This window comes from Prosopis cineraria, unplaced genomic scaffold (genome assembly GCF_029017545.1).
Source record: "Prosopis cineraria cultivar Desert tree isolate PC_DT_omini unplaced genomic scaffold, ASM2901754v1 PC1, whole genome shotgun sequence".
In the NCBI taxonomy this organism is placed as follows: Eukaryota; Viridiplantae; Streptophyta; class Magnoliopsida; order Fabales; family Fabaceae; genus Prosopis; species Prosopis cineraria.
In genome coordinates this window covers 1,653,567-1,681,297 of record NW_026555332.1, presented here as the reverse complement: position 1 = coordinate 1,681,297, position 27,731 = coordinate 1,653,567, and the positions used below count along the sequence as shown (strand labels likewise).

General features: G+C 32.2%; 1 protein-coding gene and 1 long non-coding RNA gene across 2 annotated transcripts; both read right to left on the bottom strand.

Annotated features, from left to right (window-relative positions):
* Positions 1–21,976: 21,976 nt before the first annotated feature.
* On the bottom strand, positions 21,977–24,568 carry LOC129306864 (transcription factor DIVARICATA). Its single transcript, XM_054947638.1, has 2 exons — positions 24,082–24,568; positions 21,977–22,688 (listed from the first exon to the last, which is right to left on the bottom strand). The coding sequence occupies exons 1-2, from the start codon at positions 24,414–24,416 to the stop codon at positions 22,328–22,330; spliced, it is 696 nt and encodes a 231-aa protein (XP_054803613.1). The 5' UTR covers positions 24,417–24,568; the 3' UTR covers positions 21,977–22,327.
* Positions 23,423–24,075, bottom strand: LOC129306873 (uncharacterized). Its single transcript, XR_008592269.1, has 2 exons — positions 23,877–24,075; positions 23,423–23,726 (listed from the first exon to the last, which is right to left on the bottom strand). It is a non-coding gene; the product is annotated as an uncharacterized LOC129306873 (long non-coding RNA).
* Positions 24,569–27,731: the final 3,163 nt, after the last annotated feature.

The following is a 27,731-nucleotide window of genomic DNA, read 5'->3' as shown; positions in this document are numbered from 1 at the left end:
AATGATCTCTAGTTTGGCAATGAATGGATACAAAAAACAAGCTATAGAAGCCACAGAACAAGAGCCGTCCTATTTTCACTTTATTACACCAATATTACTTTAGTTCTACATTTCTCCTCTCTAAAGTTAATTTCAAAATTAATTACCCAGTTGATAAGCTCTCTTGCTATGTGTTTGATGATTTTGCATCTATGTTGACATTTAAAGCACTAGCTTAGACATTAGAGTTTGCCATAATGGTACTTTGCACAGAAGGTTGATTGCTTGAAAGATGAAGTTTTTAATGTCTGCCTTGACATTACTAAGACAACACTCACACATCGTTGTGATAACTAGGATTAAATAAAATCTCCTAAAAAAGTTAAATAACTCAAGAGTTTAAAAATAATTAGTTTAAAATATTAAAATCTCAAGAAAACCTTTTTTAAAATATTGTTTGAGCTCAAACCATTGTTATAAATCAATTAATAGTAAATACAAAAGCATAGGAAACAAACCACGTCAAAATTAGGCTAAAACACCATTCTTCTACAATTCTAGTCCATTCACCACAGCACAAGATGCGCTCGCTGTGGCGGATGGCACAAAAGAACAAGTCCCTCAAAGGCCTCTTGTGTCGCAGCGTAACAACCACATGCCGCAGCGTGCACCCACTGTCATGATAGCAGATTGCTATCATGACATCCCTCTGAATTTTAGGAGGGCACTGTTTTGCCATCTAACGTCCGATTTGGGCGATTCAAGTGTCCATACGAAGCTCTTTGAGCCCTCTAGTTAATGGTACCAGTTTTATACTCAAACAATCATTCATTTAAAAGATGAATACCCAAATCCAAAATAGTTTGTTTTCACATCAAAACACACACAAAGGTATCCAACTCAAAATTCCAATTGCCATTAGCCCCAGAGACACTTTGACCACCTCAAATGGACCACACATGACATGACCATTGAATCATAACATACAATTAAACATTCACATTCAAAATGACCATTAAAAACTCAATTCACAACATAAATAGATGGATAAATTCTAACACATATGTCACTTGGACATTTTGGCACATAAATCTCTTCAAATTCTTCACTTGTAACGGTTACTTAGCTAATCACACATATTTAATCCACAACATCAATATTAGACCAAGATACGCACACTTATCACAATTTCATGAAGTGATATCCAAAATAATTTCATGTTCCTAAGTTGGTAATATATAATGGCAACATTCGTTACCAACCTAAAAGAGAAAGAAAGAGCTATACTATAACGCTCTTTACTCTTTAATTACCCCTTCTTTCCCTTGCCCCTGCCGGAGCCCTCACCTGTAAAATATAACTATGGGGTGAGATAAACATCTCAGTAACAGAATAATTCACTACTATTAATTAATATGCACAACCATAAGAGAGTAAAACTATAAAACTTGAAAATATACATTTAGCATATCACCACATACTGTTTTCGTCAGTATAAATCTTTTACTACTAGCATAATCATTCTACCATCTAAGCCTTCATATCACTCCGATCGAAATCATAGGCTCCTAAACTAAGTGCATATTCACATTGATCTGAGCTCACCTTCAATCGTAGAATCACTCGGCCAAAGGTGTTTTATCCTACTTTTGAACTATAATTTCCCCCTATCGCATATGAATTGGGTGTCGTTACTCTAACACTATATCATTGATGTTAAAGAGCGTTCCTCTCAAACGTTGTATCCCACATGGATACTGAGGAGAAAATCTCCAACACCGTGCCTTATTAGATACTAAGGATATAAATGCCATATGGACTTCTACTACTCCTTCCTAGGGGTGAACTCCCACCCCCTAACATAATCATGCCCATACTCAACATATATATATCACATATACATTTTAAATTTCTCAACTCATTCATATATAACTTTCATCATACTCATCATTTGCAAAAATATATTTTCATGCACAAAACCACATTTCGTGATATGCAAGATTATCAAATCTCAAGTTCAAATCTACATATCTACTCACAAATAGTTAAGCAACATAATCAATTAGTGTAAATTATTTCGTTACCTCAACCCTTTGTCACACATAAAAAGGTTACCGTGGTTCAACGTTAGCTCCACACGTTCTATACTCGCGATATAGCTCGAACAATGCTCGATCTATACAATCGAGTGTCAATCATCAATTATCACTCCAGATAACTCTGAATTCTCTAGGTTCTAAGTGTCTAAAATACTCAAATTCTTTTTCTAATAACATCAACCATTCCCAAACACTCCAACTATCCTATTAAACATTCTAACATACCAAATTCGCTAACAAATGTCCCACATTATCTCAAAATTCTCAAATTATACTTAGGGTTCATCCAAACCCTTATCAAAAATTTCTAATCACCACAAAACTCATAAACTTAGGGTTCAAGGCTTAATTTAACTCTTAAGACTTTAAATAAATCAATGGGTTCAGTTTAAACCTAAGAGAATCGAAATCAAAACCCTCATTACCTCACTAATCCAGATTTTTGCATAAAAGAGGGAGAGGGAGAAGAAAGGAAGGCTTGCCCAATATATATGAAGCTTAAAAGACCTCCAAAATCATATTGAAAGTAAGCTTTAGTAGCCACAAGTCTCTTTTCGTCGCTGCTCTTGAGTTTTTTCTTTCTCTCTTCTATTTTTTGAGTCTGATTTGCTATCTGATAAGTGTAGATTTTGCATGTGCATGGCACAGAAAATCTCATAAAATTTAAACTTTCTTTCGTACTATGGCCCACTTGAACATCAACTTAGCCCTCTTCTAAGGCTATCCAAGGATTCAAAAAAATATATTAGTCTCCCATAAACCTCACTAAATCAATAATTTATCTAAATTGACTAAACTATTCTTGAAAACATTGATAATTACCAATAAAAAAACTTAGGATGTTATAAAGTTCATCAATCACTTGTTAAAGAGCGAAGAGCCATGAAGAGGGAATATATATGAAGAATTCAAAGTTTGTATTAATGGATTTGTAACAAAGGCACACAAAGATCATAAAGAAGGGTAGGTAATACAATTTTTTCTCATGGTCAATAAGTAAGGTGGTATTGTTATAGTTAATATGATGATAACCACTGGAAATAATTTCCTAAAACTTAAATTTGATTGGAGCATGAAATATTGAAATAGCACATCAATAAGTGGTGCTTTCAAAAGTTGGGCACATTTTCTACAATAGAACAATCTGAAAAATGAATCTAAAGTGAAAGAGAGCTTACTTGCTTGGTTGAAGCTTGCATCAGTCATTGAGGAAAAGAATGAAAGGCTTTGATTTAACATGGATATGAGTATTTTGAAGATATCTTCATGTTGATTTGTGAGTTAAAAATGTTGGTCTAGTTGACCAAATTTGTAAGTAATCTAGTTGATCAAACTTGTTAATATTTCAATAGTTATAGGATGAGATTTCATTCTCATTTATTCTTGAACAAAGTTTTGGAAAGTTAAAGTAGCTAAAACAATAATACATGTGTTTAATGCAATAGTTGTTGGCATAGCTAAAACTTTTTTTCATTACTTAAAAGTTTTAACATATTTTCATTTTGTTTTGTTTTAAAAAACAAACAAGGACAACAATTTTAAAAATATTTAAATATAAAGCATAAAACTTAAACAATGTTTTATTTAAAAAAATTTTCCAAAAATAGAAATCCAAGCCCATAATATGTACATACGTATGCTCTCTCATGATCTAATCGCTGCCTTTCTTTCTTAGTGCCATTGGGTGGCTGCCATTCGAAATTGGTTACTGGGGCTTGGTTGGAGGAGGACGACAATGAGTCCTAGTAGTTTGATAGCAAAATCCAACCCAAATCAATTTGGCAAATGTCGTGAACCAGCACTTGAAATCATTGGTAAACCATCTCTTTGGTGGTGCCAAGAACTACCTTGGTGATCCTCCCCGCCAATTCGGGCAATCTTTTGAGAACTATGCTAGAGCATTCTCAAACACCTTATCTACCTCCCTACTCTAGAAATTCATCTTGCCTTCTTCCTTTGCACCAATCTTCATAATTTTATCAGTTAGTAGGTATTAGTATATATCTAACGATTATTTCATCAACATTTTACACAAGTTCAGTGAAAAAACTGTTGAATATTTATTACAATCAAGAACTATTCATAGGGACTTAAATCCAGTCTTGATAATATATAACGAGTCATCATACCCCCACACTTAAATCAAATCTTGTCCTTAAGATTTTTGATATCAAATGCCACAAAAACCACAAGAAAATGAAAGAAACAAAAAGGTGTTGCAAATGTTGTAAAGCAAGAAAAAATTTCAAACATTCAAAAATTTCACCTTCAAAGAAATATTTCCCACCTTCTAAGAGTTTTAGAAGAAAAGCAACTAATTAGGCCAAGCTAAATCACCAAAGGTTATCCCTCACTCATTAGGTGTTTATACTTGTCTCTTAAAGTGTTTTAAGGGCTTATGTATCACTCAATTCCATCTATTGAAACCCATCTACCATAAGCTTGTCTCTTATCTCAATCTCCACTATATTGTCCTAATGCATACACAAATCAAAAGGACTTATTAAAGGGTTGTAATAGGGTTATAATGCTTAAGGTAGGATGATGGAATGAAATGGGTATAGGACAAAGAAACCAACTTCAATTAATGCTAAGAATTATCAAATAGATCCTGAGGAATATGAGTTACCATTTGAGATATTAATCAACTAATCTATTATTCTTCTTATACTTTTTATTCATCTTCATTTTTTTTTGTATCCATTGTTTACTTCTTCTCTTCTCCCTTCTTTCTCTTTTTCATCATTTTTCTTCTTTCTTTTTTAACTCTTACAAAACATTTACATATTCATTACTTTCTAAACAAACATGAACTCCTTTTCATCAATTTTTTTTAACTCCTTCACTAGTTTCCATACTTAGCACAAAGTAAAGTGGTTAAAAAATAATAAAATATAAAAGGATATTTTGATTCAAATAAGGGGCTATGAAATTATTCATTATTTTTAAGAAAAGGCTAAGGCTCAAAGGGGTAAACACAAGGAATTTAATGTGAATAGGTGGGACATTTGGCCATAAAAGGTATGAAAAAGAAGGCCTTAATCATCTTTGTGCTGCAAAAAGGCATTTAAAGTCTCAAGAGAGATTTAAGACAAGTTTTAGATATGTAATTCCAATAAATGTACTGTCTCTCAACGAAAAGAACATTTAGACTCAAATTACTCACAAGCTTTATGGATTCCTTTAAGTTAATTATCTAAGCCTAGATCCTTGCTCATTTACTAAAATCATAAGAAAGTAAGATTAATTCCTCATTAAGCTTAATCCTCTTGAGTTGAAATCTATTAGCTTTAAAAATATTCGCAAACTAAAACAAAAACAACAAGATTTTCATCAATTTTTTTAAGCAAACAAAACAAAAGACACTAAATTACAAAAAATTTTCAAACCAAGGCAAATTAAACAACAAAAAGCAATGATACCCTCCTCCATACTTAAACATAACATTGTCCCTAATGTTATCAATAAGAAAGAGAGAGTGTAAAGACACAAAAAAATTCCTTTGATAAGAGCTGAATGGAGAATAGTGAAGGAAAAAGAAAGATCATCTAAACATATTATGTATATTTTTGCTTGACTACTCCCAATTTTCTTCAACCATTATTTTTCCTAAAGAGGCATGGCCTACAAACAAAACAAACACCAACTTAAACAACAAAACAAGAAAACTAACAAAACCAAAATTTAATAAGAAAATAACTCGCATTACCTCCTAAAAAGCGCTTAGTTTATAGTCTCTAGCTAGACTTCTCAACACAAATATCTAATCATAAGTATCTAACACCACAATCACCTTGTCTTCATTTCTTTTCAAGCGACAAGATTTTAAATGTAGAAGTTCCTCATTCATATTAATTACATATAGTTCCTTAATTATTATCAATTTTTAAGTACAAGCATTCGATAATTTTAAAGAAAGCTCAAAAGGAACATCCCAACAATTTGAAATAGAAGTTTCTAAAAATGCAGAGCATCCAACAAAATCCACTTGATTCTCATAAATAAAAGTCAAAATTTTAACAGGAGGGTTATGTGCAATAAGCATTGGGATCTCTTTATCAAGCTTAACATCAAAATCACAAAGATTAGGCTCCATAGCTGGAACTTCTTCTTGACATCTACTACTTTCCCACAAATTAGTTTCAAATTAATTATCACCTTCTATTGCATTATCTATATTCTCATGCAATTCCTTATCATTAGCTTTCTCATAATAATTTTCATCAAAGATCAATGGGGAAATATGATGGAAAGTTTTTTGTTGCTTTATCTTTTCAAAATCTTCTAACATTTGACTCACATATACTCCAATATTTTTAGTATTTGACTCAAAACTAGTGGCCAAGTCTTTTTGTGAATATGAAAGTTTTCTTAAAGAATCCATAAGTTCCTCAAATAATCTTTCCAAGCAAGACTCCTCTCTATACTCTTGCATAGTTTCATTAACATATGGATAAGAGTAAAAAGGTGGGGTCATTTCACTTTAATGATCATCTAAATAAGGATTCTAAGACTCGTGTTTCTCTAGACTTCAATTAGAACTAAAAGAATTATTAAAATAAGTTTTGCTTCTAGTGAAATCATCCCCTATATAGTTAGAGGCTTTGCCAAAGTGACAATTCTCACAAGAATGACTTTGTCCAAACCTCAATAAACACAAGAAAAGCCATAATATTGAGAAGAATCAATATATGGAGTATAACGAGCATTCAATTGCATATTATATTGCCTCCTTTCATTTAAATAATTCCTACAGCAATCAATTCATCTTGTATTAAAGATAAGAAATTCATTTCTTTCTCAATATTAAAATCATTTGAGTTTTACTTGAAATTCATTTTTGAAACTTTTTTTTCCCCAAACATAGAGCACTATCACAAATCAAAAGAGAAATACAAACAAACAACTTGAACATGATATTTACAAGACCCAAACTTAAGCTACTAATGCTCTATCAATTTAAACCAAGAAAATTACAACAACTCAAACGAAAAAGGAAAGAAAAAAAATGCTTAATTGAGAACTACTAAATGTCCTTTAATGCTAATCATCAATAGCTTTAATTCCTCGACAATGACGCAAAAAAAAAAAAACTTAAACCACATAAAAAAAACTAAAAGGACATTGCAAATGTACGGGTCGCAATTGCACCTAATGGGAAATCAAAGTTGATCCCATAAAGAATTAAGTAAATTGGCAAATAAGCATTAAATTTTCAATTTCATTCAAATTAAGCAAGCAATTTATAGTGGTGAATGATTCAAATTAAAAATAAAAAAAATGTAAAGTAGGCAACTAAGATTTTGAAGCATACTAAAGTCAAGAAACAATTAGGAAACCATTCTAAAGTTCTAATCCCTCATTTGCTCTGTTGCACTTAACTTACCGATTAAATTGATTTTAATTTAGTTTTAAGGATTGAAAACACTATAATTAATCTTGAATATCTTTGGATTACCCAAAATACTTCTTAATTCTAACCCAACAATTCCTTGCCAAACTTAGATTAAAAGCATTAAATTCAAATCTCTTTTAACCACTTAGGTCCTTTAGATACATTACTGTCCTAGAAAAAATTAACTATAGTTAATTCTAAGCATTTGATTCTAATGGTCCAAATAGAAATTCATTTCCTAAGTTCATTCTATTCCTCCAAATTATCACTTAATGGTGGCCAACCATCAAGCAACACAAAGATAAACTGGAATTAAAATATAAAACATCCATAATTACAAAGTAATTGGTAAATCAAGATATAATCAAAGTAAATGAGTTTATAGGACTCTAGAGTATCAAGGTTCAACCACGTATAGGTTAATATAGTCACAAAACAACAGAATAATGGGACAAAATCAGATATATAGGAGAAAGAAGGGGAAAAATGAAGGAAAACTCAATGAAAACGTGGATACTGATGAGTTATTTTGCTCCTAAGCTTCAAAATCACCTTAAGCATTCCAAAATCACCTCTGGACTTTTAGAGAATGTAAAAAAATGAAGCCTCATTTAAAAAATGCTAGTTTCCCGCTTTTATCAAATAGAAAAACTAAAACTATGCGTTTTGATGTGAAATCCATTGTAACGGGCTCTATTTTTAATTTAGAATTTGCTTTGTAACACTAACTTATTACACTAACTTGTTGTGGCAGCTGCTGTAGTAGGAAATCATAAAAATTTAATTTTTTCATTAAATTTATTATATTTTTCTTTTCCACCCTTTTCAAGCTTTAGTAGAGTTTCCTAAAATAAAAAAAAATGACTCAAATTAACAATAAAAATTACTCTAAAACAAAACAAAACAAAACATAAATAATTAGATGAATCTCTAAAAGATAAATAAAAATCCTCAAAATGCAAAAAAAAAAATATATAGAGTCATCAATATACAATTAGGGTATAGTAATGTGGAACTATTGATTCTATAAGCATGGTAACACAAAGGGGACAATGAGCTGATCAAGAATATGACGCTGGAGACCTCCGATCAGGGAGAAAGAGAGATTGATACCGACGTGGATGTACACTAAAGGTGAAAGGGAGATTGAGATCGAGGGAGTTGCTGGCATGTTTGCAGACAGCTACAGTAGAGATTTGTTGTTCCAGTCGACGATGCAGCAAAGGCAAAGGGTCCCAGGTTTCTACTCTCCTGCGAACTCTCTATCTCACTTGTATTTCGATAGGAAGATTTTGGTGCAAAAATTTAGATGATTCTTCATGATTTAGGTGTGTATGTGTGTTTGGTTTCATTGCTCATCACTTGATGATAGTCCAAACATTCTAAATTTTTTAAATTTTTATTTTATATTTATTATAAAAAAATATAAAATTTTAATAAATTTATCTTATCATTAATCTAAATAATATAAATTTAATCTGGATGGTTCAACTTAATATTAAATTTTTATGACTTTTATAAATTAACTATCTAGATGTAATCTGTTTAGTCTGAATTTAATATTAAACTTTTTTTGTAATTTTTATAAAATTTTATTTTACAAACTATAATATTAAAAAATAAAAATAAAGATAATATTCAAACTTTTTGTTTAAAAAAAATAAAATGTTGTAAATTGAAAATTTTAAATTTAAATTGTTACATCTAGATAGTCAATTTATAAAAATTAAAAAATTATTAATATTAAATTAGACTATTCAAATAAAATTTATACTGTCCAAATTAATAATAGGGTAAATTTATTAAAATTTATCATTTTTATTTTTATAAATAAAAAATAAATGCTAAATTACACACAACTCTCCTAAACTTTAAATCATGTACAAATAACCTCCTTGAACTTTAAGATTTATGTAAATAACTCCTAGTCATTAATTATATACCTCTTAAATTTTATTTTTGTGTTCATTTAAGCCCCCATATTTTAATTAATATACGAATAACCCCCTAAAATGTTAGTTATATATAAATAATTAATGTATAAAATTAATCATATAGAATTATCTGTATAAATATAAAAGTTGAGGGGGGTTCATTATAAAATTTTAAAGGCTAAGGAGATTATGTATGCATGATTTAAAGTTTAAGAGAGTAATGTATAATTTAACCTAAAATAAAATATAAAAGTAAAACAAGTAAATTTGAAACTAGACGATCCAAGTTGCTCAACACTATAGTGATAATCATATGATGAGCATGAAAACCTCACTCGTGTGTGTATATATTATATGGATATAGGAGAGAGAGAAAGAGAAATAGTTTCTTTTTTTTTTCCTTTTGTTTTTGCCATCATTTTTTTTAAAAAAAAAAATGGTCCTTTGAATAGAATTTGAATTAATCTTAGTGGGACCCACTCAGATATCAGTAATATTTTGTTTAATAACGTAACTCTTATTCCTTGTAATTATCAAATAACGTAACTGGTTAAAATTTTTATATTATATATTCATTTTTAAATTAAAAAAATAAAAATAAAATTCTTTTAAATTATATAAATAACAATGTGATCTTTAAAAATATTATAATTTTAATGAAGTCTTGAGATGTTAAGATCAAGCTTTGTTATATGAATTTTTTATATGTTTAAATATTTTAAATTTGATTTAAAGTAACACGGCCCGCCCAGCTCTAATGAAAAGCTACTCAGTGTTCTTGTCCTCACAAAGTAGAAAATAGAAATGTTGGTCCAATCTTCCCATCCATATATCAATAGTCCAAACGGAAATATCCTATTTACAGAATTCACATCCAGTTAATAATAATCATTGATTACAAGCATCAAATTGTCATTGAAGAGAAAGATGTCTACGTCGTGAAAACTCTCTCTTCTTCTTCCACAGCCTCCGTCAAACGAGGAAGATGATTAGCTTACTCGAAGTTCCAAGAAAATCAAGAACACTGAAAAAGGTGAGAGTAGCAATATTTTGGGTGGTTCATGGCCTAAACTGGATGAAAAGCAAGATAATGGTATTACAGGTGCTATGAGACCTATTTTTGCTGAGAAGCTAAAAGGGATATCAAGGCAAGAGGAACTTTCAGATGATGACATTGAAGATGTTGAGAATGAGGTCCTAGATGATATCTCCACGCAAAGTTCATAAGGTACCAAGACTAATGACAAGGAGGAGGAAGACTGCCAAATAATAGAAGATCCGAAATGCAATTTTTCAACCTTCATTTTCTCTAGTAGTATGAAGAAAAGTTTGTACAGAGCTTAGGGAAAATCTCTCATTGTAAAGTTGTTGGGAAGAATTATTGGTTTAAAGCTTTAGAGTCTCAACTGTAGTCCTTGTAGGCTAAGAGAGAAGTGATAAGGTTGATTGATATTGAGCATGGTTGCTTTGTAGTTAAGCTGTCTAATAAAGAAGATTATTTTAATGCTTATACTAGTGGTCCATGGATGATTTACGATCACTATCCAACTGTGAGACCTTGGGTACTTGTTTCAACTGAGCAAGGCAACTATTGATAAAGTTGCAGTTTGGGTGAGACTTCCTAGCATTTCCTTGAAAACTACAACGAGAAAGCTCTCTTTATGATTGGAGATAGGATTGGGAAGACGATAAAGATTAACCTCAACACTTTCAGTCAGTTATGTGGTCATTATGCTCGAATACGTGCCCTTGTGGTTCTGGATAAACAATTTATGCTAGGGTTCATGTTAGAGGGGGAAGATTATTATTTACAATACAAAGGTTTGCATCTTTTATGCACGAATTGTGTGTTTATGGTCATCGAGCTGATTGTTGTCCTATAAAAAATCAGGGTGTTAGTAGAGGAACTATATGTAATACAAGTAATGAAACAGTGAGGAATGAGGGTGCAAACCTAAAAGTTCATAGTCAAAATCATGCTAACGTTCCTCAGGACTCATGGAGAGTGGTGTAGAAGCACCATCGACAGCACAAAGCTTCAAAGCAGAAAGATGAGGCATTGAGACAAGGAATGGCAAGGTCTTGATATGATGTTTTAGCAAATGAGGGAGGAGACAAAGAGGACGTAGTGGTATAAAACGCGGACATAGACGACACATCTATTGTATGTGAAGATAATGAGAACCTCAACACCTATAGACAAGACAAAGTAGAGGGAAAAAGAAGACTGAGGTGAAAAAAGAAAAAAGTAAAGAGGAGGCTAAAAAGGTGGAGCATCAAATGGCAAAAAAATTGTTAGCCGAGGGTAAGAAAATAGCAATAACTTAAGAGAACGGTGGAGAAAAGAACGAGGGAGATAATGGATACAGGTATGAGAGATAATGAGATTTTGATATTGACGTTAGGTGAGAGTGATGATTCGGGTAGTCAAGAGGAATGTCAGGGGGGACCATATGCAGGAAAATTCCCTCTGCTTGACAGCATATACAGAGTAACATGACCTTAAGGACGTTATTATGGAGGGGTTGGATCCAAGTAAATGTAGTTTTGGGCTTGTTAAATCTAGCCAAGCCCAATTTATGAGCAATTCTAGAAGCACTTTGGAGGTGTCTTATGTGCTTGAAACCCAATTTTAATGGGTTAATTGGTCTTATATTTTATTGGGTCTTTATGATTAAGATCATATATTGGAATGCTAGGGGGCCTGTAGCAAGGGTCTTTTACGCAATTTAAAAATGGTATCTGATAGGTCTAGGCCCAATCTCATTGTTTTAGTAGAAACAAGATGCTCTGAACCATTTCATTTCTAAAAACTAAATGCACTGGGGTTCGATGCAATTAATGTTTGTCCAAGTATTGGTAGATCAGAGGTTTAGTGCTAGCATGGAAAAGTAGTAGAATCTCGATCACTGTGCTTAAAAAAGATAGACAATTCTTTCATGTTTGAGTTTGCATGACTAGACAAGTAAGCTTTCTTGTTACTATAGTTTATGCAATTCCTAATTCTCAACTCAGAGAGACTCTATGCAGTAGATTATCAATTTTATCAACGACTATTAATGAGCCATGGATGGTGTATAGTGATTTTAATGACATAATTTCTATGGAAGAGCATTTTGGTGGTCGGGGAGGAAACTCTGCCAAATTTCATTGGTTCCGTGACATACTTAAAGAGTGTGGACTTACTGATTTGGGGGCTTTAAGGCTGAAGTTCACGACGAAGGGTCCCCAGCTTCATGGGTCCTTACATCTTTTTGAAAGGTTGGATAGAGTTTTGGCTAATAATTCATCCATTTCAACCTTCCCTGATTGCCTAGTTAAAGTGCTTCCTGGTAATCAATTTTCGGACCATAATCCCCCTCTGATTGTCCCTTTCATTCAACAACCAATCAATATGGGTCAAAACCATTTAGGTTCGAAACTATGTGGTTATAGCATAATGATTCTGGCAATTTTATGTTTCACAATTGGAGTGGTGATAATGATCTAGAATTAAACCTGGTTAACTTTACAAGGAAAGTTTTAGAGTGGAATAAGGATACCTTTGGATCAGTTGAGTTGAAGAAAAAGCACTTGCTTGAATGATTGAATGGCATCCAAAGTTCCCAATCCTACCCGCAATCATGAAACTTAAGAATGTTAGAGATTAGACTTCAAAGGGAGCTTGCCAAAGTTCTCAAGTTAGAAGGGGTTAAATGATTTCAAAAATCTAAAGTTGAATGGATCACAAAAGGTGATAGAAACACAAAGTTCTACCACCTAAAGACAACAATGAGGCGTAGGAGAAATTGCATTGTGTCTTTAAAAAATTTTGAAGGTGAGTGGATTGATGAAGAAAATGAATTGAAGTCTTTAGTAACTAATTTTTTTTAAAGAGTAATATTCTACTGGGAACAGGGAGTATCCAAATCTGAACACTTTGAGAAATTTTCCCAATATTGATGCTGCGAGAAAGAATTTTCTAGCTGAATTACCTTTAAATAAAGAGATAAGAAGAGATATATTTGCTATGAGTCCTTACAAGTCCCCCAAAATTGATGGTTTTTATCCAGTATTTTATCAAAAAAATTAGAATATTTTAAAGCAATCTCTATGTAACTTTGTTCGCAATATTTTTGCAAGTGATGTTTCTTTAGCATATTCTAACAAAGCTCTTTTAGCCCTTATACCTAAGAGAGAAAGACCTAAATTTTTTACACACTTCAGACCTATTACCTTATGTACTGTACATTACAAATGCATTACCAAAATTCTCACTCTGAGAATGAGGATTCTTATGGATGAGATTATTTCCCCTTTCCAAGTTAGTTTCATGCCTAGGAGATAATATTATCATTGGACAAGAACTATTACACACTATAAATAAAGCTAGAAGAAAGAAAAGATTCATGGTATTAAAAATTTACTTAGAGAAGGCTTATGATCGAATCAATTAGGATTTTCTCCAATAAGTGCTTCATGATGCTAGGATGCCCTCTAACCTTAGCTCTCTTATTATAAATTGCATATCTAGTGTCTCTTATAATGTCTTGTGGAATGGAAATCAGATTGATTTTTTTTCAATCACATAGAGGTTTGCATTAAGGGGACTCCATACTTATTTATTCTTTGTATGGACAGACTATCTCATATTATTTGTGATGTTCTGGATAATAATGAATGGAAACCTATCTATGCTTCAGAGAATGGTCCTGCCATCTCACATCTCATATTTGTTGATGATTTATTACTTTTTGGCTAAGCCAGTAAGCCTTAAGCATATGTTATTTTGAATTTCTTAAATAGATTTTGCAAGGCCATGGGTGCTAAAGTGAATAAAGCCAAATCTTTTATCTTTTTTTTCAAAAATGTCCCGGGCAACTTGAGAGTTAAAATTAAAGCTATATTGAATATGAATATTTCTGATGAGATAGGCACCTACCTTGGTTTTCCCCTAACAAGGAATAAGAAACCTATAGAATGCTTCAAATTTATAATTGCCAAGGTGAATTCTAAGCTTGCAAACTGGAAGGCTAATTATTTGACAATTGCAGGGTATGTCACTTTAGCTAAATTTATTTTAAGCTCTGTTCTAGTTTACCTAATAATGGTTGTGAAGTTACCAAAAACCATCTGTTATGAAATTGAAAGATTACAAAGAAATTTCATTTAAGGTAGATGTAATAATAGAGGAAGTTATCACCTGGTACACTGGGAAAGAATTACAATGCTTAAGTCATATGGGGGTTTAGGTTTGAAACGGTTAGCTTCTTTTAATAAGGCATGTGGCGGTAAATTAGCTTGGAAGCTGCTTGTTGGCTTTAGTGGTTTGTGGGCTAATGTTCTACAAGATAAATATTTGCTTCAAAGGGAGGAAGGATTGCTAGTTGCTAAGCAGGGAGATTCTCTATTATGGAAATTCATTTTTCAGCAAAAAGAGATTGTAGATTGTGGTAAGAAATGGCATGTTCAAAATGGACTACATGTCTAATTTTTTAATGACATCTGGCTTTTACTTAAACAAAAACTCAGTGAGGTCTGTTTAAGACCTCTTTCTACACAAGAGGAAGAGAGTATAGTGGCAGATTGGGTGCTGAATGGTACTTGAGATTTTTCAAGAATGGCTAATTTATTTTCAAAAGATATTTTCTAAAGATTTGTTGCTATTTTACCTCCTTCTATGAACGCAGGGTTTGATACAGTGTCTTGGGCTGGTAATGCTAATGGTGAGTTCTTAATAAAGAGTGCTCACTTTATAATTGAAAAAAACAATCCAACATTTTATAATATTACTTTTAAGTTAATCTAGAAGTGGCGAGGTTTAGAAAGAATCAAGTTTCATATTTGGTTAGTTTTTCAAGAAAAATTGCCAATAAATGCATGGGGAAGCCAGTAGGCTCTGTGTTCTCCTATGTGTGATTGGTGCTAACATGGTACAGAGGATGTACTTTACATCTTGAGGGATTGTGACTATGCTAGAGACTTGTGGCTACAGCCGGTGGATAGGAAATTTCATAATCATTTCTTTACAACATCCCTCTCTAATTGGGTGACTATGAACCTAAAAGCTAATTTGGTTATTCATTCTACCTCAGATTGGAATCTGTTATAGGGTACTACTGTTTGGAAATTATGGCTTTAGAGAAATAAATTTATTTTCAACCCGGGGTTCCAAAAACCTTTTAATCCAGCTAGCATTATTGTGAATATTTTACATAACTGTTGTATGGTTATGGATGATAATAGTGACAGCTCAGAGATGTTGTAGGAAGCTAACTTATTATGGTCTCCTCCCCTACCTACTTAGGTCAAAGTGAATATAGATAGGGCTATCACCTCAACATCCTCCTTAGCGGGATGTGGTGGTGTTATTAGAGATAGCTGTGATGAAACGTTCTCACCCCACTAAACATAATTAATAAATGAAATTCATGGTAATTAGAGGATTAGCTTAGAAAGTGATTATCAAGATTTAATCTAAAAGTAAGGGATCCCAAGTTTTCTAAATAGAAACAAATTAAAATCAATCAAAATCTTTCATATCAGAGTAAAAATAAGTTTCGAAAGCATGGGATACCTCAAAGGAGTGAAAGAAGTCGAAAACGGTTGAAAAACAAAACATATACTGCAATTCAAAGCCATACACCACAGCTCATGTACGTGTGCTACGGCATGTTGCTCTTTGTGCCACGCGTCGTAGCTCAGGCACCATGCGCCGTGATGTGTTGCATGAAATTTTCATTGGTTCTGCTATCATTTGATAGTATAATCAGGGAAACTTCTGACTCACCCTGATTCTCTGTCTAATGTTCAAATGACGTGATCTAAGTGTCTATGAAAAGATTTTTATATGAACTAGCTAATAGCATAAGTTTCACTTTCAAAACAAGTCACACTAGGAAGTTAGACATCCAAACATATTTTAAGCACTTTTCAACACTTTTACACAAAAATGAGTGTCCAAAACCCTCAACAAGTGCCAAAAGCTTTTTTAATACCTGGACCATGTCCAATGGACCTAGGACTACCAGTACAACATATCACAAGCATCGAAACATCAGTATAACTAAAATTCACTCTCTCAACCTCAATTTACAAAAACAAAAGGGGAGGTAATTTGCTATTGCATTTAACTCAAATCATTCAAAACATGTTCAAATTTTCATTTCTATACACTAGTATTTTGACCCTATAATATATATATATATATATATATCAACATATACAATGGCTAAGGGCTTAAAATACAATTCTAACATTTCTAATAAGAAAAATAGTGCAAGTATGGTAATATGCATCCTAAAATTAGAATTCATATACCATTACACAATTAAAGCTAAACTAAAGGCATACAGCAAAAATATGTTAATTTCCCGCCTCTTTAGTCCTCTCCCTCTCAACATCAAAGCTAGAGCCTGAAAAGTATTAAATCAGAAGGGTGAGTTTAGCCACTCAGTAACCAATGTTAAACCTACCCTATGTAGTTATATATCAATTATAAAACAAATACATACACAAGGAGATCAAATATGTAAAACAAGTCTACATATATCACAATTTATCATTTATCACTCTATAGCTTATTTACTCACATAATTAGGTGAATTGTCACCATATTCTCAGATATGTGACATAACCCATACTCTTGTGACTTGCCACCATTTAGCACGTGTGGCACGTCATATATTTACTTAGGCAATGATCAACCAACCTTATATCCTTCTTATTTTCTTAGACTGAAACCATAGGTTATAACACTAATTAGGGCTCTGTCCGTGTGACTAGACTACCCAAGCTCACAAATCATGAGGTGTGATCTGGTCAAAGATCATAAGACTCACTCTCAGACCATGGCTTCCCCTATTCTCAAATCCCTAAGGTGTCTCCTATCTTAGGCTATTCTCCTCATTAAACCGGTAGAGATAACTAGGTTCTAATCCCTTGACAAACTATGGGACAATCCCTTGACAAACAGTGGGATAAGGCTATAGTCCCCGTGCCCTTGAGGGTAGCCTAAATATCATATAGATTTTTCTCTACTCTCAATCCCTAAGTGAACTCTCGCCACTGATCATGCCATAATCAATACTTACTTGTATTTATTTTTTACTTTCATTCACTTACTATTATAACAACCACGTTGGTCTCATGCCTTACACTACCCAAGTGTGTATTTTCATCATTTTCTCAAATTTATTTTATTAATAACACACAAATACCTCTACACATCATCACATTCATTTTTTTCAAAGGTATAAGCAATTTCATAGTAAAATCCTCTTGATTTTGTATTTTGCATTTTCAAGCCAAAAATAGCTTTTTCATACACTCAATGAAACTAATGTGCATAATGTTTACTTTAACAATCCATTCCAAGCATGTAACATTCACAATTAACATTCATCAACTAATTAACCATCAATTAACATATAACTACCTAAAGTAGAGTTTTTCCTTGGTTACCTCAAACCTTTGAAAGGTCAAAGGTTTACCCCTCAATCAACTAGCTTCCAAGTTTGAATTTTCACTCCAATAAGTGACCAAGAGCCAAAACTTCAATCAACCAGGTTGAATTTCATCAACATAACAAACTCAAACATTTGAACCCTCAATCTCTACTTCTAAATTGGCCAACCTTCACTTTACAAGAGGTCGAGCCTAACCATTGGGTTTAATAATTACCTTTAGCCCCCAATAACATTAGTGAGCCATTAAATTCTCATTAATGACATCATAAACTTCTAACCACCCATAATAAATGGAATTTTAGGGTATTAATGGTGCCTAACAATCCAAGACACTAAAACTCATTATACCTAGGTTTATATACTCTAATCTATCCCCATTAACTCTATTTGAGTCAACAAATTCGAACCCATAACCTATATGGACCGAAATCCCACTTTCACTATCAAGCCCTAACCAGAAACTCATAAATGTGAAAGAAATGGGAAGATTAATGAGTATGGTACTTACCTTGGGTGTTTGTAGCCTTCAAAATACTCTCAAAGTCATCCCCAAGTAAATCTTAGTAGAGCATTGGTGCATCCCTTCTTTCTTTCTTTCCTCTTCTCTCTATTTCTATCTCATTTTGCGTCTAATAAACTGTAAAAAATGGCCATACGCCATGGCAGACGCACAACGTACCGTGGCACATGGCACAGAAAGGTCTTCCCTCGCTCAGAAATGGCTGTGTGCTGTGGTGGACGATCTACGCTCCGTGGCGTGTGGCACAACAACTTCAACTCTCCCTTTTCTTCTCTTTTCGATGCCCGGGTGGCCCACCTCGATATTAGACCCACAATTAGGGCTGAAATACCACGAAATATAATTATTAAACCTCTCTGGCCACACACCACTTCAACTTACTTAATTACCCTAATTAGGTTTAATTAATTAGAGAATTAAAACTCGAGATGTTACATGTGGCACTTGGATTGTTGGTTTTTTTGCAAAAACTAGGAATTTATAGTGTCCATAAGGTGGAAGAATGAGCTATCTTGAAGGGCCTTTAATTTGTGTAGGATATGGGGTTCAGCAATGTGATTTTAGAATTAGATTCAAAACTGATTATAGACAGACTACATGAAGATGAGGCATTTTTCCAACAAGGAAGTATGGTGCTATAGCAAATTAGAAGCATGTTGACATTTCAGTGGAACTTATATTGCCATTGGATAGCAATAAAGAAGAACAAGATTGCTAATAATCTTGCAAAGGATGGCTTACAAGTCTCACATTTATATGACACCACCCCTCCTTTCTTGAGGGTCTTGGTGCATGAAGAAAGTATGGGATTTGATTCCCTAACAGTTTAAATTTCTGTAATTCGGGCTTAGGCCCTCCCTCTTAACAAAAAAAAAATCATTGATTATCAAAATTGAGTTAAAAATAAAGACTAGGCCTGGGTTGGCGGCCCTATTTCAAGCTTTAAAAATTAATTTTTTTAAAAGTAATCGAGCTTGAAGCCTGATCTTAATAAGCCTTGTAAAAAAAGGTTGAACTTAGACAGTCCTTTAAATCTGATTATATTATTATTATTAATTTTTTTTAGTGAAACACACGTTTAAAGTCAAGAAGAACCTACTCGCATGAAGTCCTAATCTTACACGTGTTATATTATTTATTATTATTATTATTATTATTATTATTATTATTATTATTATTATTATTTTAAATTTAATCTAAAATTAATTTAATATAATTTAATAAATATTAGTATACAGCATAAAATTTCTAATTTTTTATTTTTTATAATTATTATGTTTATATATTTATAAAAAAATGAACTGTTTTTTAACCAAGATTTAAATTTTATTATTAAATCTCTAAATATGTGTCATTTAATCTTTAAAAAATTACAAAAATTTTCTTTTTTTTAATTTTAAAATATTTTAATTAATTTATAGTGTTAAATTTTATTTTATTTTTTTAAATTTTTTTAAAATAAAACTTACAACTTAATCCTACACCTTTCAAATAAAAACCAAGCTTTAAAGGAAAGAAAAAAAATTAATTTTAAAAACTTAAGCCTTAAAGGGGGCCGCTGATTTTCCAACTCTAGATCACAGTAATGAAAGTGATGTATTATTTCATTTTCCATTGAGAGCCTTGGAAAGTTGAAAGCAACCAAAACAAGACCACGATGCACATGACATGGACGTATCGGAATCAGTCACTGACGTTAATCCAACAAATACTTGAAAACACAAAGCCCCGTCATATCAAGGAATTAATACTACGCAACGACTCATTGTGAAGTCAATATTAGTCACTCCTTTTGAAGGGTTTTAAGGCATGGCAAGTTTGGAAGTAAAGAAAATTTGCATTGTTTACCCCAAAAAAAAAAAACCAGAGGAAGAAATTCTTACATAAATTTAACTCATCATATTATTCATGTTCTTAATTAAAATTATATAATTTTAATTAAATAATTATGTATTATTATTTTGGAAATAAGATATCTTTTTAATTCTTTTCTTTCCTATCATCATCAACTTTAAAATTAATTTATATTTATAATTATATGATATGATAAGTTTTTATTAAATAGAATATGAATGGTGTGATACACTAAGTGCATACAAGAACTTATAAAAAGCAGAGCCATTTGGGTCTTATAATATCCTCCCCATTTATTATTTTCTTGTCGTTAATATCTTGAGAACCAAACAAGTTTATAAGAAAATCTACCAAATCAAGTAACACTCAAAAGAAGAACAGGGGGAAAGGAATAAATGCAATTGAATTGAGAAATTTTCTACGTACTTGTGTTTGTTCATTTTCCAGTGATTATACCAATAATCTAATCAAAGTGATGCTACAATTCTTTTTCTTTTTCTTTTTTCTTTTCTTTTTCCAAGAAAAGTTTTGGAAAGTTAAAGCAACCAAATTATGATGTCAAAGCATATTACAAAGACACAACAAAAAATCAATCATCAACGCTAAACCCTGTCATGTTTAAATAACTAGGACTAGAATTACAAATGTGAGTGGAAGACTAAAAGCCCTCTCGAATGAATATAAAATATAAATTAATGTTAAATTTAAGTTTGGCTCATTTCTACTTGAAATTCGGTAATCATTTATTTCTCCACGTTTCTGAACACTTCCTTTTTTTTTTCTTTTTGACTCGTCTTAGCCGTCTTTTGGATAAGCTCAGATTGCCAACTTATCATTTCTGGCCTTCCTGCCTTCCCCTCGTACTCAACATTACTACGATAGTCAACAATTTCTCTCACCTCACCAAGCAAACAAAGTGAACGCGATAAATCAATCTGACAAAGAATTTCGTTAAATGAAAAAATAATAATAAAATATTTTTAAATTATATAAATAATATTTTAATTTTTAAAATATTCTAATTTTTTTAAAAAAAATTTAAAAAAATTTATCATTAAAAAATTAATATAAATGATTAAATTATTCTTAATTCAAAATATTAATTATCATTCATAAATTTTATTTTAAAATTCATAATTTTTTTTTAAATTGTAAAAATTCAATAGCAATTCACAAGTTTTTATTTAAAATTTTGATATTTCTTGAATATTGCAAATATTAATTATCATTTATAAGTTTTGTTTCAAGATTCACAATTTTTTTCCTTAAAATCATGAAAATTCAACAATAATTCACATTAAAAATCCTGATATTTCTCAAATGTTATAAATATTAATTTTCATTTATAAATTTTATTTTAAGATTCACAATTTTTTTAAAAAAATCACGAGAATGCAATGACAATTTGCTAGTTCACATTTGAAATCATGAATTAAGAGCAATTTAATAATTTATATTAATTCCTCAACAATAAAAAAGCTTTTAAAAACTTCAAGAGAATTATAACATTAGATCCAAATATCATTTATATTTCAACAAAATTTTATTATGTTTCCTAGTTAAATTCTCTGCTGACCCGAGAAAATAAAATTGCTATTTAAATTCAACCCTAAACTCTGACCCAAAAAAAAAAAAACAATTCAACCCGAAATTGTTCATCACAACTATTAACCAGTTGATCCTGCTGGTCCACAAAATAATTTGAACAGAATGCCTAGTTTTTTTTTTTTTTAAAAGAAAGCCTAAAATCTTGGAAACACTCTTGCCTAATACTTGTAAGGTACAATAATTTGGATTACCCATCAAAATCCTAGAGACTTAATAAATAAGATGAATCAAGTCATCTATATACAAAACATACAAGTTATTTTACAACCTACAGATTGGAATGTTACAGTTTGCGATTGATCAATCAAAAGCCTATCAAACAATCTGCAGGTCATTCGTCCTATTTGTTCAGCCCTTGGGGGTTTTGGTGGCTAATTCAAACTGACGTATGAAGTCATCTATATATTTTAAATTCGACACAAATACTCCAAAAACTTGCAAAATAGGATGAATGAAGTCATTTATACACCAACAGTGCATAAAATCCATCTCTAGATAGGAAAAGCATAGTTTGGGTACCCAAACCCAAGGGTTGGATCAATTGAAGGATTTTGTGGGTTAAACTGGAGCATTGGCGATGACTGATGCACTGGAAGACCTGAAGAGGCAACTTGGGTTTGAAGGCTTGAAGGAGCGACCTGGTTTTGATCTACAAGTTCCAGGTTGGTGTCAGCAGTTGTGATATCATGGATGCTTGCTCTTTTCCTTTCTTTCTTTGTTTTTTCCCTTTGGCGATTAAAATATTTCTGAGCATGGCTAGCTACCTGAGTTGGTGTTCTAGTCACCACAACATTTCTAGAAATGCTCCTCCAATCTCCCTTGCCATATTTCTCCAATCCTCTTAGGAATAGCCTATTTGAGAAAACAAAAGGGCAGATACATGATCAGATTAACCATCAAAACGATAACTCAAAAGGAACAAGCAAAGGACAAGGTTTCAATTCCATTCCTAACATGATTCTTGAAAGCTAAAGCAACCAAGACAGGACAATGGACATAATAAAGACAAATCAAAATAAGTCATTGGATCTAACCCTACGCATTCTTCGAGAAAAAAGCAATCATATGCAAGAATCAAAACAAAAACTTGAATATGGTGAAGGCATCATTCAAGTGTGATTGATTGGTCTAGCCTTTAGCTCAAGGTGATTTTCATTTTGTAAGATAAGGGTATTTTGTAATCCATACACCCAATATCCAGGATCAACGAAAAAAAATAAAAGGTGATGGCCCCTCATGTGGACGGAACGACAGAAAATAATGCATCATAGACTGGGCAAAATATGAGTCAAATTGTCATGAAAAGCAGGTTAAAAAATTGCAATGCATACGATTTTTTTGGCAAACTATTCTTAACAACAGATATGTTTAGGTGAGCAGTTATGTATGACATATTTTAGAAGAAATTTTTTTTAAAGGAACCTGACAATTCGTGAAACGAAATTTGGATTTGAACCATTAGAAGGCTGCCATGACAAATTGAACACCTGAATATATATATATATATATATATATATAATATATACATACACTCAAATAGCTCTTGACAGCAGATAAAGGAAGGGGACAGGGGGAATACAGCAGAGGAAGAGAATTATAGAAATTAGAAAGAAGGAGAAGAGAAGAAATACAGAGGGATCAGAAGGAAAGAATACATCAGAGAGAAAAGATTACTCAAATCATCCACACCCTACTCATTCGTCCTCTCCTCTTATATAGCCATGGATTCACGTTTATAATTCTCTCTCTTTTCGGTTATTCTAACAGCATCTTGCAGAGCAAAAAAGGCAGCACCACGTCTCTTTCTTGGGTCCCACCAATACTTATCAAATTCATCACAAAGGCTGCCGATGTGGATTCGACGTAGAAATTTTGATGGAGGACCTAGGGCTTTAGAGAAGAAGGTAGGAGCATAGAATTTAAAAGCTCGCCATAAGAATTAGTGGGTTTGAACGATAAGACCAGTGAGATGAATTAAACAGCTTTACTTCAGAAAAACTTCAGAATTGCGTGAAGAATAAGTCAAACAAAAAAGCTTACAAGTTTTCGACTAATTCCTTGGAAACCAAAACTTCAATTTTCCGAACCCGTTGCCAACCTGGACAAGTTCTTTCCTATCTACTATTTGTTTTCTCGGAAAACATACACGTTCATAACAAAAATGTCTAAAATCAAGCACAGTCAACACTCAACAGAAATAGGAAAATCGAATTGAAGAATTTTCTAGCCAGTAGCCACCACATACCTGTGTTCTTCCTCAGTCCAAGGCGTGCCCTTCTTTCTGTCGGTATCAGAATTCTTGGGTGGCTTCGAGTTAAAAGAAATTTGACTAGCGGAGTTCCAATCGGAGGAGGAGGGCTCAGCATCGGAGGGAAAGTCAGGGAAGGCCGGAATCGGGATGCGACCAGCATCAATCTCGGCGACATCGTGTAGAAGATCGTGGTATCGTTGCAAGACCAAATCGACGGTGGCGCCGGGGACGGCGTCAGCAATCTTCTCCCAGCGGTTGGGGGAATCATCAGGAAACATTACGATAGCTTGCTCGAGGAGCTTGTCCTCGCGGCGAGTCCACTGTGTCATCCCGATCCACTAAGATTTGACTCGCCCAGGTACCGAATAGAGAAATTCAAATATAGAGAGAGAGAGAGATTAGATAGTTAGTTTCTGGGAATATACGAAAACTCGCTTTCTTGGAGATTTCAAATGGTGAATGAAAGGCTTGCTAGGAGCAAGAGTGTAAAACCCTTCTTATATAGGGGGAGAGCGGGAGAGATAATGAATGAATTAATAAATAGGCTGTGATTTTTAATTTTGTTGGTTGAGTAGAATTTGGAAAATCAACCTGGCGGAGGTGGGACCAGCTCAGATGCCAATATCAACACGTTTTTTTCTTACCCTAGAGTTATTTAAAAAAAAATGTCGGGGTCGTAAAGCTGTACACTCCAAAATTGAAGAGTTAGAGTCGAAGTCAAAAATAACAACCAACGTCAGATCCGGTCCGATAATAGCCTCGACCTGAATTCGGACTCGGCTGGAAACGGACTCGGTGAACCTGCCAAAACAAAACAAATACAAAACAAAGGAGCTTGTTTGTTTTTAAAAATTATTTTTTAAAAAAATTAAAAAATTAAAAAATTATTTAAATAAATTTTTTCATTTAATTGTTTTTAAAAACAAAAACATAGAAACAACTTTAACTTGTTTTTGTTTTATTTTCCATATTTATAAAATACATTAAATTTAATTATTAAAAATTATAATTATCTTGATCAATTTCTATTATTAATCACCACAATTAATTGTCTGGTATCATCATTATCAATTTATTTTTTAATTTTAACATTATTTTTTATTTCACATAACCAAACATATTTTTATTTTATTTTAAAAACTGTATTACAAAATAGTTTTTAAAAATAAAAAATGAGAATAGAAATCAAACAAATCCAAAAACATTTTTTTTTCATTTTTCAAGATATGTGCAACATGCTTTATTAATAAAGTACTCATGCTCATTCCAATGCTGTTATTTCTACTAATTTTGTCAATATTAATAGTTTAATATAACAAAAATATAAGACATAAAAATAAGTAAAATTTCAAACATAATATTTAAGTAAAAAGTAAAAAGCAAATAAATTATATGATATTATTTTTTTATCTCTTTAGTGGCAAGAGATGCAAAAAATGAAATGAATGGGAATTTTTAACATTTGGTGTGGATAACAAAGTGAAATCCATAACCTTTTAAAAGGGAGTCACATTGCAGATATAGAAAAAAAACAAAACCAAGAAACAAAAAGGGACCACTAGTAGGCCTTCCACCATAGAAAAAAGGTACCTCTCTTTTAATTTAAATGTTCCAACCATGTGGAAGAATGGGGACAATGAAGTAAATAGGCAGATGAAGTCAATCAATATTTCCTCAGTAAAAGCTCCTCTAATGCATGAGAGCATCTACCTGAACAACAACCAAAGTGAATATCAACATATTCTAATGAATGAAGAAAGAAATTATAAGGATGGCTATCTTTTTTATAAAAATTTTAATGTTGTCATACTTCCTCTCCAAGTGTTTTGACAGCAACATGTGCCACGTCATAATGAAACATAAGTGTATACCTTTGATAGGTTAACATTACTAGTAAAATCGAGTTTTGAATGATTAATCTCATATTTTGGGACTTCATGAACATTTTGGACATACATTAAAGCCATCCAAAACAAATGAGAAATGTTTCAGTTCAATGTTAAAAAAATTGAAGTCAATGATAAGAATATTTAATCAAGCTACAAAATGGGGGGTTTTGTTCCATGTTTTTCCAAAAGTTTTACAACATCATGATTTTGTAGTACATTGCATTTGCTAGAGGCAATAAAAGAGACATGAACTTGTATTAGGCTAAAGAGTTTGTATTCATACACCTAGCCAAAAACTTGTCAAATTGAGATACTAAATCAAAGCTAAAGAAGTATAAACCAAAATTATCACACAGAAAAAGCTAATGTTGACAAATGAGATTATCTTGCCCAATAATAGAGAATGTAGGCAATTTCTATCACTCATTCACCTAGCTAGATTCATAAGAAAACAATAAAATGATGAAAACCTATGACGTTTTTTTTTTAAATCATATGACATGTCATCACATTGAAACGTAGACAGATATGGGAGACAGTCCAAATGAATCACCAAGGAAGCCACCATGTGAAAGAAGAAGGTTCTTATTAAATGAAGAACATATAATCATTTATAAGATTTTGTTGAACTCAAGCTATCATGGTAAGTTGAACAGTTTTACAACAAGAAAGATAGTTTAAGCTTACTCAGCTTCAATGAGAGTCATTCAATATATTTGGTGTCAAGTTAAGGAAATAGGTAATGGTACTCATAAAAAGACAAACAATTATAGAAGAAAGGGAGCATTAGTGAACATGGAACAAGTCGTTGCAATTCTTGTACAACAATGGGCTACTTACAGGTCTTTTGCAAATGCACTGGGGGTTAATAAGATATCACTTATTAGACTTAAAAAAAGGAGTTCTGTGGTGCCATACAAGTGCAATCAAGCCACATTTGAAGGAGCAAAGCATGCTTGTTTGATTGAGGTGGTGTTTGTCCATGCTTGAATAAGAAAATATATCAAATGATTTAATTTTTCAATCTATACACAACATAATCCATGTTGATGAAGAATGGTTTTATATGACAAGAAATCCATGACCTACTACTTGGCAATAAGGGAGGAGCCACCACATTAAACATGTGAAAATAAGAACTATGTTGGCAAGGTTATGTTCCTAATTTTGTGGCTAAACCTGAATTTGATACACAAGGGAATGGAATTTTTTCTATGAAGATTGGTTTGTTTTCATTTCTTAAAAATGAGGCATCAAGGAGAAGGAGTGTCATCAAAAGCAAAGGCATAATGAAAACAAAACCAATCACTTTAATTACCAAAGAAGTCATGAAATCTTTTCTAATTGATATAGTACTACCAGAAATCAAAGAAAAATGGACAATAAGTCATGCGAGTGAAACCATTTTTATTTAATAAGATAATTTTCCTTGTCATATTGATGACAACAATGAGGATTTTTTTATGGTGGCAAGTGAAGATGGGTTTGATATTTGCTTGATTTCAGACTCATGTGATTTAAACATTTTGGATCTTGGGTATTTTAGAGCCACTCAAGCACTATAACACCAAGAAGCACCTAAAAGTTATCAAGGCCAGATAAATCATTTAAAATTTACACATATAAGCAATTAAACAAGATCTTCCTAACATTACAAGCTACTATGATCGAAATTATAAAGGACAAAGATTCAAACAAGGATAAACCAAGCCATCTAAAGAAAAGTATGATGGAAAGGATAAACCTTTCCTGATC